General features: G+C 38.9%; 1 protein-coding gene and 1 long non-coding RNA gene across 7 annotated transcripts in view; one reads left to right on the top strand and one right to left on the bottom strand.

The window, feature by feature from the left end:
- arfip2b (ADP-ribosylation factor interacting protein 2b) overlaps window positions 1-13,980 on the bottom strand; it is a 25,887-nt gene extending 11,907 nt beyond the window's left edge. The window contains exons 1-5 of one of the 6 annotated variants that reach the window (XM_053644640.1): window positions 13,483-13,975; window positions 8,612-8,722; window positions 5,373-5,429; window positions 1,917-2,025; window positions 981-1,043 (exon numbers count right to left, since the gene is read on the bottom strand). In XM_053644640.1, coding sequence (XP_053500615.1) covers window positions 981-1,043; window positions 1,917-2,025; window positions 5,373-5,429; window positions 8,612-8,710 — 328 coding nt within the window. In that variant the 5' untranslated portion in view covers window positions 8,711-8,722; window positions 13,483-13,975. Of the gene's footprint in view, window positions 1-980; window positions 1,044-1,916; window positions 2,026-5,372; window positions 5,430-8,611; window positions 8,723-13,482 lie in introns of all 6 variants that reach the window. The other 5 variants (XM_053644641.1, XM_053644645.1, XM_053644643.1 and 2 more) reach the window with 5 other exon arrangements.
- LOC128620039 (uncharacterized) lies at window positions 12,602-17,061 on the top strand. Its single transcript, XR_008388056.1, has 3 exons — window positions 12,602-12,864; window positions 15,320-15,386; window positions 17,022-17,061. It is a non-coding gene; the product is annotated as an uncharacterized LOC128620039 (long non-coding RNA).

Raw genomic sequence — 17,061 nt, 5'->3', positions numbered from 1 at the left:
AAAAATGAATGCAGGTTTAAGTGAAACATGACAAACAGGTAAACCTGAAGATTTCACTGATCACATCGTAATAACTCCCTGAACACCGTTATCTCCGAGCTTAATGATGTATTATAGTGACAACTGTGTGTGTGTGTGCTAGTCTATCAAGATGTGTTCCTTGGAGTTACTCATATTACTCTGATAATCTTATTACTGTACATTATTGTGTATTAAGATTGTAGCATTTGTAAGCTTACTCCAAACTACATCTTGGTAATATGACTGCCACATCGATATAACCCTAAACAGCATTGTTTCTCACAGTACTTAATTGAACTATAATGCCTTGAACTTGTGACTTTTGCCTAAACACTTTTTTTTGTGAGAAAATATTTCTAACCATGGAAATCAAGCACATATTAAACAGCCCACTTATTATTTATATTAAGCTGAAAATACAGAAATTAATTTGAAAAAGAACTTATTATATGCAGCATAAAATACTATAAATCCGTACATTTTGTATAAGACTATACGGTAATATCTGGTCATTATGTAATTTTAAGAAATTGGGGGAAAAGCAAGTAAAAGCCATATGATTCTACAAATGAAAATCATCCTATTTTCCCAGAGCCTAGTAGAAAAGAGCTGGGAACAATAATAAAATGTTATCATTGCCAATGACTGACCTATACATGCATAACAATATGTGCCACAAATCACATGCCTTCAAATATTTTATACACAAGACGCTCAAGGTTGATTAACGTTGAGGGGGCTTAATATTGCTCTCTGGGACGATTGCATGATGGTCCTGAAAAGTTAATCTGAAGTTTGGCAAAGGACAAGAAAAGGTGCTGGTGATTCCAAGCAGACTCTAAAACCTAGAGGAGAAATTATAAAGAAAAGCAAAATCCATCTGCCCAGAATTCCCAACCTTCAGAAAAGAGACGTGAATAATTAAAGAGAGAGAGAGACTGAAAGAGTGAAGCTGTAACCTTGTCCATCGACAGGGATTCGTCTGTTGTCCATAAAGTCAGTGTTGAGGTGAATAACAGGGCCTGAGAGAGGAAAGAGACAGAATGTGCTGACAAAATCAGCCACCAGAGGGAGTCAGGAGTTGCTATCGCATCGTCTCAATGAACGGTCATTCCCAGATCAGTAATGAAACATTTTTATTCCAACACAATACCATTACAGCAGCACCTAAGCACTGCATCTATGCAATAGGGACATTTCTATCAGCAAGGAGTGGGATTAATCAAGCTATTGATGTACAGATATTACCACCTGTAGCCTATTAGATTAATACGCAATATCATGGTGGGCAAATATGTTAAACAAAATGTGAATTCTACTTGTCTGACAGATGCTCATGCCTAAAATGTCACATCTATATGAGAGGTGTTATGCAATGCAAGTATCTGTATCGGTTTAGTGCTCCAAATATTCACATCTGTATCTGTATCCAGATTTGAACCAGAAGTAGGCGTGGTCTAGATAGAAAGATTTTTGTTTGTTTGTTTTTTAATTAACTCAAATGTCAACCCCACCACTATGCTCCTGGAAACATTGGCAAAAATCACTGAATTCAAAAATGACTAATAATATAGTCACATAAAGGACAGTCCTGTAATGTAATGTAAGTAATGTATTTGGGGGGGGGGGTAGCAGTGTAGACCTTCTGGAGAGAATTCAGCACTCTTCAGGGCTAGCTGATGAGCTGGAAAATATGCATTTGGAACACATAATGCGAGACATGATTCATGTTTAGTGCCGCAGCATGTCCAGAAAATGGCCTCAACTCGAATCTGAGGCTCGAGAAGCGGAACAGGACAACAAGACAGTGAGAACAGCATGGTGTGTGCGAGAGAGTGAGAGTCAGAGAGAGATGGAGGATAAGTGAGTGAGAGAGAAAGACAAAAGGAGATTACCTTTGATAGAACTAGTAGGAATGATGCCTTCTGCTGTGCCTCCATAGCCACCTGATACAATGCTGGTCTCATTGAGGTTAGGCCCAGATACCATTACCTGCTGCAAATCCTACACACACACACATATATACACACACACACAGACAGAGCGAGCGAGAGAGAGAGAGAGAGAGAGAGAGAGAGAGAGAGAGAGAGAGAGAGACAAAAAGATTACGCTGTCTGTGGCATTCAAGTCTAACACGTAGCTAAAAGGAAATCTTGAACTGCATTAGCCTATTATGCACAGGGGCAATAAGTTTGTGTTAGGTGGGTGTTAGGAAACCATTTATAAAAGAATGAAACATTTCATTTTGACATAACTGACTTCTAAACAGACTGCAGTTCAGACAGGATACCATTTAAAAAGCGGCCCGGGTTAAGACTCTACACTAGAAAGCATCTTATCCGTGACTGCAAACAGTGACGAATAAGATGCCATTTGTGCTCTAATTACATCAGCAGTGCAGTAATGTGCATCTGATGCAAAAAAAACAAGCAAACAAGCAAACAAACAAACAAACAAAAAAACGTAATTCCCCCACCCCCTACAGAGCGGGCCAATCATTTCCTCATCCCAAACAAAGGCAGGTAAACATCACTGCTGGGACACGCAGCAGTAACATACAGCATGCAGCCACTTCCCTTCATCTACAGAGAAAAGCACGCTGTACATCACTGCTGGGCTAAGCCCGGCATTCCTTCTGAAACAAAAAATATCAAATGTACGCTCACTGCACTGTCAAAGACTGACAGTAGATTAGCTATGGGTATTAGTTATACAAGGTTACGAAAGACCAAAAATCCATTGGAACCATCAGTATGTCCTGTGCATACCATGACAGATCCAAAGAAATTTTTTTCTTTAATGTTAAGAGAAATAAAAAAATTTCTGTAAGGTTTAGCTGCTGGTTAAAGCTGCTGTAAGCAACTTTTATCATCTATCTTATCATTATATCCAGTTATGGCCTTTAATAAACAGCTAAAATTGTTTTGGTGATTAGCCTGAGCTTCAGCCGAATTACTCAAATTTAAACATTCTTTAAAATAAACAAACAAACAAACAAATAAATAAATGTCTTAAATGTTCTGTATAGCATAATTATTTGCTGGACGTAATTTAGGGCAGACATTAACATTAGCTAGCAACGTTGTTTACAGCAGCTTTAACAGTACAGTACAGGTTTAATAGCAGGATGCTTTTCAAAACAGACATATGGAGTACTTTTGGTTCAGCTGACCATTATTCAGAAAAGATTGAGATGGTCGCACTGAATTGCTACCTACGTTTATTTTCACCATTTAACAAAAACAAACTCAGCAGCGCTCCGTTTTTAGCCCTGATAAAGGCGTTAACTTTTTGTCAAAAGATATGAATTTGAATCAAGAGCTTGTCATCGCTGACTGTGCACAGTAATTATTTCTGATTAAAGGAATGAGGAGTAAAACAAGGCATTTCCTGACCAAAAATCACCAGCCAAGCCAAACAGTGTGTGTTCAGTGGCAGCTTAATTACAGCTGCTGTCTGTGCGTGTCTTTATAAGACCTGACCCATGTTGTTTCTGTTCTCTGCTTGACACAATTTGCTTCATGTTACATTTTATTTGAATTTTTTTCTACTTTCAGGAAGAAAAGTACTTACACTTGTCTTGAGCAGCTGTACAGAGATAAAGTGTATTACTTTTTCAGAACTGTTTATCTGCAAGGACACCACAGCACTACTAAATACTCATTGGTGTATAAAACAGTTTCTCAATAAGCTAAAACATTGTACTTATTTTTTGCCTTAACTTCGAGAGAGAGGGGGAGAGAGAGCGAGAGAGAGATATGAGAGGACGCTGGTATAAACAACTGTTTATAGCTGCTATAACGTAAGTGATAAAAATAACTAACTTGTTTCACAGACATTCCACAACATTAACTTTAAATGGATAAATATAACTATGAATGGATAACAAAAATTCATCTATAATTAAAAAAAACCTGTAGCGTAATTGGCAATGTGCTGTAGTATAAGAAGAATAAAACACTTCGAGACATGATGTTATTAGAAAAAAATTATCAGCCTCGGGGGGTAATGCCTAACACCACCCGGTCACTGAATATTTTCCTAAAACTAAACACTCCCAGAATTTTTTTTATTCCTTACTTTTGTACGTTGGAATATCAGGTAAATATTTTATTTCCTTTAAAAATATTAGTAGGTTAATTAGATTTTTATCAGGGGCTGGTGTTTATGAGTGACCATCACCAGAGATTTTGTTACCAATAAAGTTAAACACTAGCAAGTATTTTTGTGATCTTTTTATTTATTTGGTGTAACTGGTCGTGCAGTTGTCTTCTCACAATTGAAAAAAAAAAAGTTTTATTGAGAACAGCAAAAAAGATTGCAATCATCTAATCTTTTCTGCACCTTGTTGTTTTCCCCCCATTCAGTCTTCTGTTACTGGCTGCAGTGAACCTCAGGATTAAAATAATAAAAACAAAGAATAAAAACACTCTGAAACTGAAAACTGTGAACTCAGCGGCAAAACTGTAACATGGTTTTGAAATAAATAGCAGAGTTTTCATTTACACATTAAAGTTTTCGTTTACGCTCCGCAAGTTTAAGTTCACCATTCTGGCACAAATCTCACGTGTGGGCGGGGCTTCACAGTGCTTGACTCTCATTGGCTAGTGAGATTTGGAAGGACAGCTCCCTGACCTGGAAGTAGAGACTCCAGTGGTGTGAATTTTGGAGCGTGTTCTGGATGCGGTTCGCTGTACAGTTATAGTGTTTGTACTTTGCAGAGGAAATGAATTACTTACTTAATCAATATATTAGATCGTAATTAATATTTGATCTTTGAGTAGTCACATAACACTTCTTTTTTTGTTGGTGGTTTTTTTTTTTTTTTTTTTTTTTAGACAAGAGCTCTCAGGAGTGGCATGGCGTGTCATCATCCTCCTCCTCCTCAGCTCTACACTCGAGCTGTTGATCCAAATCTCACTAGCAAATGAGAGTAAAGTGCTGTAAAGCCCCGCCCCCACTTTAGGTTTGTGCCAGAATGGCGACGTAAACTTGCGGAGCGTAAATGAAAAGTTTGAAAGCGTAAACAAAACCTCTGGCAGCGCACCCATAAACCATGATCAGCTTTTAAGGAAGCTTAGAAAGCTGTTAACAAAGAGTGCTGTTTATTTGAAGACCATGTTAAATTACTGCCACTGACTACAATGTTTTAAAAGTTACGTTCAATATTTTTGGCACAAATTTAATTCCACACACTCACATGTACCTCTTAAGAATTTTGAAAGGCATCCTGTGATATCAGTTGAAATTAGGGGCCAAACAGCAATACAGGGCCACACACACACACAAACACACACACAGAGAAAGAGAGCCTCCGTGGGCTCAGACCCCTCCACCAGTACGCTCCTCACCCTTTGGTCTGGAGGACGCCCTACCTTCTCATTTAGGCCCCACTGTACCTTTGGAGCCTGCAGACATGAGTGGATGACAGAAAGACATACAGAAAAGAAAATGAACAATGTAGAAACAAAAACAAGTGCCCATAAAATAAAAATAATAAAAATAAATAGTGGCATGAAATATGATTCAATAATTTCAGCATAAATGAACAAAATACTGAGAGATACAAGTGATCAGATTTATAACTGATTCATAAATTCCACAAATGCAGGGCTGTGTGCTACATATTTTGCAAGTAACTCTATGTGATTGGAACCAGCACGCCCAAAGAATGTAATTTTACATACTAGCATTTACAAGCAGAAGAATTAACTATTAGCAAAGCTTGATTTAGAATAGCAAATGTGAGCAAAGATCACACAGCACTGATCTGGGAATCTAAAGCAACAGTAATTTTCAGCAGAACTGGGAGACAAAAGAAAATGATGACAACAGAAGAGAATCCTGTTGATGATAATGGATAGTTTCATGGACATTTTAACTTGTGGAAACCACCCAAAAATTATTTTAATATACTTGTGTCCCAAATGTAAATAAATAAATAAATAAATAAATAAAAACATTGACAGAGCACTAAAAACAAATAGCAGTTCCAGTCTGAATGTGAATAATGAAAACTGCTGTTGCATTTAAAGGAGCCAAGCATATCCAACAAAAAAAATATAAGAAAATGGAAAATAATAAAATTCTTAAAAAAAAAGTAATGTATTTGACTTCAGATTTCAATCTGAAAATCCATACTACTCCTACAACTGTTACTACTTCAACTACTACAATTACTACTACTCCTCCAACTATTACTACTACTCCTACAACTATTACTACTACTACTCCAACTATTATTACTACAATTACTACTACTACTACTCCAACTATTACTACTACAATTACTACTACTACTCCAACTATTACTACTACTCCTACAACTATTACTACAATTACTACTACTACTCCAACTATTACTACTACTACTCCTACAACTATTATTACTACAATTACTACTACTCCTACAACTATTTTTACTACAATTACTACTACTACTCCAACTATTACTACTACTACTCCTACAACTATTATTACTACAATTACTACTACTCCTACAACTATTTTTACTACAATTACTACTACTACTCCAACTATTACTACTACTCCTACAACTATTATTACTGCAATTACTACTACTACTCCAACTATTACTACTACTAATACTCAAACTATTACTACTACAATTACTACTACTCCAACTATTACTACTACAATTACTACTACTCCTACAACTATTACTACTACTACGACTACAATTACAACTATAATACTACTTCAACTACAAGTACTACTACAACTCCTCCTCCAACTACTATTTCAACTACAATTACTTCAACACTACTACTATAAATACATAAATTACAATAACTACTACAACTACACTACTACTATAATAACAACTACTACTTCAACTACAATTACTACTTCAACAACTACATCAATTACTACTACTACTACAACAACTACAATTAATCAACTACAACTACTACCACTACCACTACTTCAACTACTACTACTACTACTACTAGTAGTACTGCTACTACGAGCTTTATCATGGTCAGATCTGCAGTGGATCTTGGAATCTATCCCATGAGCACTCTGGATGAGACGGCAGTACATCAGGTCACCTTTCTCACACACATTCACACCTAGGGGCACTTTAGCATAGCCAATCCACTTGCCATGTTTTTCGGAGGTGGAAGAAAACTGGAAAACCCAGAGGAAACCCACATGGAGAACATGTATAAGTCTACACACAGTAACCCAGGGGAATCAAACTGGGGATCCTGGAGCTGTGAGGTGGCAACAGCACTCTCACCATGCAGCCCTTTTATTCATTTTTCACACCTTTTCAGAAGTTATTTTATAAATATGGTGATATTTAATACATAATGCAAGAGATGACTGAGCTGCATGTGTGTGTGAGAGAGAGAGAGAGACAAGTGGAAACAGCACATAAATAGTAGCACAGCGTCACATCTGCACAGCCAACCATGCCATAATGCACAGAAAACATGCTGAGTGTCTAATTTCTTCTAAAATCTGAACAGTAAGAAATATGAAAGATGTTTGCCTCCCTGATCAAGAAATTCGAGGGCCCATAATTTACACACTGGTATAATTTCCCCTGTTCTTTCAAAACAGCACAGAAGAAGAGCCATCTGTCTCAGGCTAAATCAGCCAAGCATCTTTATCACACGGCTTTACAGCCAACACTATTATATTTCTTACAGCCCCCCAGGGTAATTAGCATTGTTTGTTACCCAATTAAGCTGCCTCTGACTTCATGCGTGCCATTTGTGCACCGCAAACTGTGAAAACATGTCGAATTATACAATATATTAAAAATATAATCCACAGGATGACTCCAGCACCACAAAACTGGCAAAGTTGGAGCTACATGAGTAATAAATAAGACCAATCAACTGGTCTGAAGAGACATGAGAACACTGGTACTAAGTAACACGTCAAACTCAGAACCATACGTCTGAGCATGAAACTCGAGCTAGCAGCTCAAATAAATCCGCTTGTTCTTTGAGCAAACACAGGAGGTGTTTACTCAGAGTTCCTCTCCCGGATGTCAAGGCCTTGCAGTTGCTTCACTCAGGCGTGTCTTTAGACAATGCAGCCACTTCACCTTTTGTTTACCAAGGTACATTTCCCCCATTTCTCCTGTCAGCATATTTTTATTCACTAAACCCAAGCAGGAAAAAAGAAACAAATTAAAACATCTCACTCTACTATTAGAAATGTGTACATCCTTAACTTGCTTACATTCTATGTTGTTTTAAATCAGTGGATAGAAACTCACCTGATACATAAGACTAAAAAGTCTCAAAAAAGTTTCCAAAAAGTCTCTCTTGTGCAAGTGTGCACGCTCACATACTCACTCTCTCTCTCTCTCTCTCTCTCTCTCTCACACACACACACACACACACACACACACACACACACACACACGAGTAAATGTTTGATCCACCTGCTTGCTGCAGATTTTCTCTCAGGCCATTAAGGTGAAGTTGCACAATCACACATGGCACAGACTTTTTAAATACCACAAACTTATCACCGTCACATGCCCATTGCAAAGCTGTAGTAACTGTAATGGAGACCACTAGGAGAGAGAAACAGCACGTCCCCTCACCTGTTCAAGGCCATCATCCTCGCCAAGAGTCCTGCTGTCCCCGTTACTGTTGATAGGGATCTCCATTGTGGCTGCTTTGCTCATGATACTGTCGGTCATGCTGGTCCACCACTGAAGGACAGGAGAGATTGGACAGAAAGAGAAAGATACATTAGGGAACAAGGAGTAAAGCAAGGAGGAAGAAAGACAGAGAAAGGAGGGGAGGAAAACCTAAGGCTAAGAGCTATGTTGTATATTTTGCATCTGCGCAAATTAATGGCTAGAGATTAGCACTCAGTGACTCGCTAACTCTCTGGCCTGGAACGCTGACTGCTCGTTTAATCAGTGATACACCTGAAAGAGAGTCAAATATCTTTCACCTATATCCCTGTTTGTCTTACCAGTCATCAACCCACACCACTCCTTATCCTGCTAACAAAAGCTCAAGTCACTTTTTCAAGAACCGGTTTCTGCAAACAGATTTTAGTTTGAGCATTCAGCTGAAACCAAACCCAACGTTAAAGAAACAAGTTCATAAGAATGCAAACTCCTCACGTCAATCAATGACCAAAAAAAATAAAAAATAAAAAATTCACAGGACCACCGCCTTCTTGTAAGATGTCAAACAGTTGCACAATTGGTTGAATGCAACTTAGCGTAAAACTGTCAGTTGAAGCTTAACACAACACTAACACTACAACATTCCAGGACGCCAGTTACAAGAAGCAGAAGATCAAAGCTGTGCGTGCCTTGTTCTCATCTGCGAGAAGAGCATTAAGGTGAAGGAAAGAGCCTCTTGATTTATACATGTGATTCCGACTGGAACCTCATGAGATGCAATTCCATGAAGAAGCGATGGCAAATAAGGAATATACAGACCTTCCTAATGCAACTCTACATTACCGAACATCATTATGTGAGGCTGTCAGGATTGGAAACACTCACTTCTTCAAGCTGAGCATCATGGGATGTCCTCATACCCTGAGGAGGCCCATCACGATAGCTACTTTTGTTGGACAATATATTGTCCCAGAAATAATTGCGATAAACGATATTGGTGTCATTTTAAGACCATTTTATGCCACTGATAATGATAATATAACAGCATAATAATGCAAGTACACGAATGAACCTTTTACTCTTTAGAATATTCAGACATTGGAAGAAGAATGTCAAAAAACAGTTTTCGTCTTCTGATGAAAATATCCTTTAAAATGTAGTCAATATTCTGTCTTGTCATATATATTCATTTTAGTTAATATTACTCTGACTAAAACGGCATCGAAGATTAGTCAACAGCATTTTAGTTGACAAGAAAATGCAAAAATTAAACCAGTGCTATTGCTTGCTACACATCAAATACGAATGCACAGTTTTTTCATTTGAATGTGCGTTTTTATCATAAATTCGGCGAATAGTTAATAATAATAATAGAAGTTCTAATTTGAATTTGACAGCCCTAGAGCAGACGAGAGGACAGAAGCAGCGTGAATGGCTAAAATGTAGGTGACATTCATTCTTATGTACACCCCCCAATTCCAAAAAAGTTGGGACGCTGTGTAAAATGCAAATAAATGTAAATAAAAACAGAATGCAATGATTTGCAAATCTCACAAGCCCACATGTTATTCACAACAGAACATAGAAAACATATCAAATGTTTAAACTAAGTAAATGTACCATTTTAAGAAAAAAAAAAAGTAATTTTAAATTAGAAGGCCACAACATGTCTCAAAATAGTTGGAACGGGGGCATCAAAAGGCTGGAAATGTAAGCGCTACTAAAAAGAAACAGCTGGAAGTTAACTGGCAACAGGTCAGTAACATGATTGGATATAACAAGAGGATGTTAGAGAGGCAGAGACTTTCAGAAGTAAAGATGGGCAGAGGTTCACCAATCTGCAAAAAACTGCATCTACAATTTGTGGAACAATTTCAGAATAAATGTTCGTCACCTCCAGAACTCATTGTCTGTGAACACAGTTCGCTGTGCCATCCACAAATGCTGGTTAAAGCTCTATCATGTAAAGAAGGCGGCATATGTGAACATGATCCAGAAACGCCACCGTCTTCTCTGGGCCAAAGCTCATTTAAAATGGACTGAGGCAAAGTGGAAAGCTGTTCTGCAGTCAGACGAATCGAAATTTGAAATTGTTTTTGGAAACCATGGACACTGCGTTCTCTAATCTAAAGAGGACTAAAGACGAGAGGGACCATCCGGCTTTTTATCAGCGCTTAGTTCAAAAGCCTGCATCTCTGATGGTATGGGGGTGCATTAGTGCCTATGGAATGGGCAGCTTGCACATCTGGAAAGATGCCATCGATGCTGAAAGGTATATACAGGTTTTAGAGCAACATATGCTTCCATTCGGATTCCATCCCATCTTTACGTCTGAGAGACTCTGCCGCTCTAAGATACTCTTTTTATACCCAATCATGTTACTGACCTGTTGCTAATTAACCTAATTAGTTACAAAATGTTCCTCCAGCTGCAACTTTTTTGACACGTGTGGTGACCATCAAATTCAAAAGCACCTTATTTTTTCTTAAAATGGTACATTTATTCTGTTTTAACATTTTATGTTTTCTATGTTCTATTGTGAATAACATATGGGTTTATGAGATTTGCAAATTACTGCATTCTGCTTTTATTTACATTTTACACAGCGTTCCAACTTTTTTGGAACTGGGGTTGTAAACAAACACGCGTGTAAACACAATGGGCGATATTGAGGTCAGCAAACATGAACGATATCGTGTCCATATTATCGTATGAGAAGTCGATAGCGTCACTAACGCTTACCCTCGAGTCAACAGAATTTCAGCTCATTACAATCTCACGCGTGGGGCGGCACAGGACTGGATCTCAGACGCCGAGCTGAAGTGTTTATCAGTAAAGTAAAGCACTGGCCAGATGAAATGACCTTTAATGAATTCGCACTTACTGAGATGATGAGGGCGGCACAAAGAAAAGTGCTCTCGAGCAAATGTGGAGCGTAGGGACAGCTTGCAGCAAACGTGGAGATGGTGTAGTCCATATCCACATCTTTTATGATTACTGTACGCTCGAACTAGCTGAATGTGATGATGCGCTGGTTCTCACTGACTATGTTTACATGGACAGCAATAATCTAATTATTGACCGTATTCTGAATAAGACAATATTGTGATTAAGGTGTTTACATGAGTTGTTAGAGAACATACCTTTCATGTTCAGGTTTACATGTTATAGAGCATAGATCAAGTAACGGCATACGTCATTACGTCCCCACTCCGTTCAATCCAGAATTTCACGCATCAACATACAGCTCACCTTCGTTATGGTACCGTATACAGATTCGTGTATTTCATTTTTAATTTTACGAAAGCTTCAAGAGCTGTTAATTATTTGTCGTGCTATACGTGCAAATAGACGACTGCTTGAAGACATGGGCTGCGTCCAAAACCGCGTACTTACCTAAATACGTGTATTTCATCTACTATACAGCAGGTAAGTACACGGTTTTGGACGCAGCCGTGCTCTCTTGTTTGCTGTGAAACTGAGGAGCTCTGCCATGCGTGTACGTGTCCTGTCGCAAAATGTGGTGAAAACTCCCACACGATGTTAATAGTGTGATTAAGGTGTGTACAGGTCTGTAGTGCACTTTGTTAATGCGACTAAAACAGGAATACTCCACGTCTTATTTCAACTTGTGTTTATGTTGAGTATAACTTTAGCTGGATTAAGGTCATCAATAATCGCTGTTTACATGCTAGTTTCTTCATCAGAGTATTGTCTTAATCTGGTTAATATCGGATTATTGTTGTCCATGTACACGTACTGACTACTGAGTTCCCATCAGAAGTTTTAAACTCATTACAGCTGAGCATGATGCAAACATCAGATACTCCTGCAAGCAACACAAGCCACTTTTGAAGGGATTTGGGATTTAGGATTTGTGGTGTTGACATTCAAAATGAAGTCAAATTTGGTTTGGTTCACAAACAGGATTTCAGTCTACAACCAGAGAGGTTAAGAAAGGATAAGCCACTGGAAAGCCAGAAGGTCTGCTCATGCCCTTTACACAAGGCCGCAGCTATGGTTACAAGTTAACCTCCCCTTGGGCAAACAACATTAGCATCAGGAAGCGTTAACTGACCCAACCTTTAGTAAAGCCTTAGACGTGGGCGTGTCTCGAGCTCCTTTAGCGTCTTAAACATTTAGTCATTAACTTGTTGACGGTATGTTAAGAGAGGAAAGAAACACTGAGTGGAATAAACAGACACAGGGAGCAGGTGAGCCAGGTGTGGACGGACACGGACACGGACACACACACACACACACACACTAACACTAACAGAGTGAGCGCTCCTGCCATTTTGCCCTAGACACCGAATTAAAGTGGATTAACTCCCGTTGCCAGGGACACAAGGGCTCCGTCCTAAACCGCACACCTACACAGTGGCCTACTGGTTTAATGTGCTACATCCTACACCGAGACTAACTATTTAGGAAGGGATTATGGGTTGTGGACGGAGCCAAAATGACACCTGGTTTCCTTGTACGGATTCTAATGAAACGCTTATCTTTTCTGTACAGCTCCAGAGAACGAAGTCAGTTGGAATTATGAATAACACGGAAGCAAACATTTGGCTAACAAATGTGATTTCTTGCACGAGACACCATGTCCAACTATCTCCTTCTCCCGCCTAGGGCCCTCGGTCTCTGTCTGTCCATGCCAATTCGCTATTTTTGTCCATCAGGAAAAACTATGAAGAACGCAGCAAGCCGGCAAAGTGACACGTTATTTCTTCACCAGAATGCACAGTTAAAGTTTCCACAACATCCGTTTTGTTTTGTAATCAACGCTGAGAGAATGCATAATGATAAATGATAATAAACAGTGCTCTTACCTGAGCGGTTCCAGGTTTGAGATTTGCTATCGGACGAGGCAGAAGACTACTTTAAACCAAACCATGCGCGAGCTGACGCTGCCAGTCCAAAATAAACCCGGAATTCATGCAGTGATGCATTAGGAAATGCTAAGCGTGTTGTTTTTTGTATGATTTTTTATTTAATTATTATTATTTTATTCTTAACAGTGATTCCTCATCTTCAGCGGATTCTCCTTATCCCTAGCGGCTTGTTTGTAGCTCTCATTTGGAAAAGCGATCCCGCTCCCCCCGCCTCTTCAGCGGCCCATAATGCATTTCGGAGCTGACGACGCCGACAGAACCTAACTTTCGCTCAATCCCAAATAGCGCCCTACTCCCTATATAAGTTCACTATATAGGGATGTGCAGTAATGGCCTCTACAGGCTTTGTTTTGTGGGAGTGATATGGGATTCAGCCTTTTCTTTTGATAGTGTGGAAGGAATGCGTTCATGGGGTACAGCTGCGGCCATGTTGAGAAGGTCATTTTCCAGCCTGTAGATGTAAAGTTGTGTGTGTGTGTGTGTGTGTGTATTAGGGATGTCACGATACCAAAAATCTAGTAGTCGGTACCGATGCCACCAAAAGTACACGATACTCGATACCACAGTGTGGTATAAAAATAAAAAAATAAAATAAATAAACTCTCCTGGAGGACATCCTCCTCTGGCTGATACTGGCAAAGAGTGAGAGAAGGGGAGGGGGGGTATTTTAGTTGTCAAACAGTGTCCTGCACTCCTAAACATACACGCACACACCCACCTTATACTCTGAATGCAAGCATTAGTTTAAATTCACTGATATGGTGGCAGACCAAAAAGATTTATTAGAAGCATGAACATGTGAATAATTATTAGTGGCATTAGGGTACATTTAGCTGACAGGACACGGGCTGAATGGTGATGCATGTTGGCCCATTAAGAGGTAGTTTATAACATTGCAATGCGTTCGCGTCGTTAACACACAACTGGCTATCGCTAACATTACATGGAGCATAACGTTAGCTGGTTTCACGGCCACAATGCCAGCTGCCTCAAACAAACTTGATATAGGACCGTCTTTCAGGTGCTTTGCCAAATTCCAGGTGTTTCCTCGCTTTGTTTGAAATGAACAATAGCATCGGTTGCACACCAAAAACTGATACTAGCTTTCCTCTCTTTTCCTCTCAACGAGTTGGGCGGAGCTAAACTTGTTAAGCTAAGCTAATCTTTTGTAGTTTTTCCCGTGTGCTTGTAGGCGTTCCTCTTCTTCTTCACTTGTGGACCGACTAAAACACTTGCGCGTATTTGCTGCCCCCTTCAGGTCCGGAAGAATCGCAACTTTGTTACTTTCGTTACAATCGGTACCAACGGAAATGCCGGAAAACAAGTACCGTCACGTTTTAAGAATGTTGGTACCGACTTGGTACTGAAGTATCGGTTCTCATGACATCCCTAGTGTATGTGTGTATATATATATATATATATATATATATATATATATATAATTATTTTATTTTTTTGAAAGCCGTGCAAATTGTACAAACAAGAAAACATATAACTAAGCATGACAGGGATATATCAATATCTAAAACTATATCTATATCTATAACACTGTAATACTTGGTTATATGTTGGTTATATGTTTTCGTTTGTACAATATGCATGGCTCCACTGATCTATATATACAGGTGCATCTAAAAAAAAATGGCTACAGAAAACACATTGACAAATCGTCTTTATAGTGTAACTCTGGGGTTTTGATCCCTAAAAGCAGAAAATCAGTCAGAACTTATCCCGGATTAAGTTAAGATGAAAATAATTTTTCATTAATTTTTAGTAACCACTTTATCCTGGTGAGGAACACTGTGGATCCAGTGTGTAAACCCAGGAACACTGGGTGCAAGGTGAGAATACACCCTGGATGAAAAGGCAGTCCATCACAGAGCACCATGAATACACACGTTTATACACTTCTTCACACCTAAGGATAATTCACCTACTGACATGTTTTGGGAGATGGGAGGAAACCAGAGAACCCAGAGGAAAACCACATGGACATGGGGAGAAGATGTGAAACGCCACACAGACACTCCACACCTGAGCTCAATATTTTGTCTTTTCATGTTTCCCAGTTCTCAAGTTCTGTCACAGTAGGTAGACTCAGTAGTCAATAGATAGAAGGTCCCTGCTGAAAAATAACCCTCATAGAATTTGTCATGGTTTTAATGGAAACTGTAATGGTCCCTCTGGGTCTCTACTGGTAATTTGTTTTCCTCTATTGGTGGAAAGTTATGTTTAGTGATACCATTAAGTACCAATAATGGTAATATTTTTAATGGTTAGCTGATGGTTTGTAATGATATTTATAGTGGAAACCATTAGAATTTCTGTGATGGTTTCTATTGTCTTTTTCAGCAGGGGTATCCACCCAGTAACTCTCAGAGATAGATATTCCATCACACCTGTGCTGGCAAGATTACAGCATCTTTGCATTTAGTCTGTTCCTGCACCGTTACTCTATACTGGTTGTCAATTCATTATACATTCAGACTTTACTTTTTCAGATCACACAATAAAGGTTGAAGAACAGCATGAACAGCTTGTGGCCAAGTCTCACTTTTTCTTCAGCTGGTTACTGTAGACTTGTACCTAAGAACTGGTGCTGTAACTATATAAACACTGTCCTGAGTTCATCCCAGGACTCCTATTCAGAATTTTCTCATACTGAACATTCTTTCGGGGGGCTTGGTGGCTTAGTGGTTAGCACGTTTTGGGGTTCGTATAGTGCCTCTGCCCTGTGTGCATGGAGTTTGCATGCTCTCCCTGTGCTTCAGGGGTTTCCTCCAGGTAATTTGGTTTCCTCCGCCAGTCCAAAGAAATGTAGGATAAGCAGTACAGAAAATGGATGGATGGATGGATAGATGAACGTCTTTTCAACACATTCACTACTGTTTGACTTTATATTATACAGTTGTAAAGAAGTAATGATGCCAATATAATGCCAGCATCTGGTGTCACCCAGAATATGATGGGTTCCATTTTGAGTCTGGTTCCTCTCAAGGTTTCTTCCTCACCCTGTCTCAGACTTTTTGCTTTCCACTGTCACCAATGCTCCTCATTAGGTATCTAAATCTACAGATTTGTGCTTTATGTCAAGATTTGTTGTTAAACGTGATATCCAAATTAAATTCAGTTGAACTGAATCAACCATGAACTTTCCCAATATGAATTTGCATGTCTAGAATACCACCAGCTAGGAGATCTGAGATCAGTCAACATTTCATTCAGGGCAGAAAGTATTGACTCCAGGTACACCATCATGAGATGCTTGTAAGTTTATTTAAACTACATTTACATTTGTCTTGGAGATACAGTACTTTCATTCCAAACTTACAAGTGAGGTATTATACTATCCAAGCATATAGCTGAGGATCTTTGGGCAACACATCCTTATTAGCCTTGAAAATATATTTGTGACATTAGCATTAACATATTCCTTGAGCTCCAAAGTTTTAACCGTGTCGTTTTCTGATCAGTAGGTGGCAGTACAAATTCACGAGTAAAGGAATGTTCAAAAAT

Source organism: Ictalurus furcatus, chromosome 16 (assembly GCF_023375685.1).
Source record: "Ictalurus furcatus strain D&B chromosome 16, Billie_1.0, whole genome shotgun sequence".
Taxonomy (NCBI): domain Eukaryota; kingdom Metazoa; phylum Chordata; class Actinopteri; order Siluriformes; family Ictaluridae; genus Ictalurus; species Ictalurus furcatus.
This window is presented reverse-complemented; position numbering and strand designations above follow the sequence as displayed.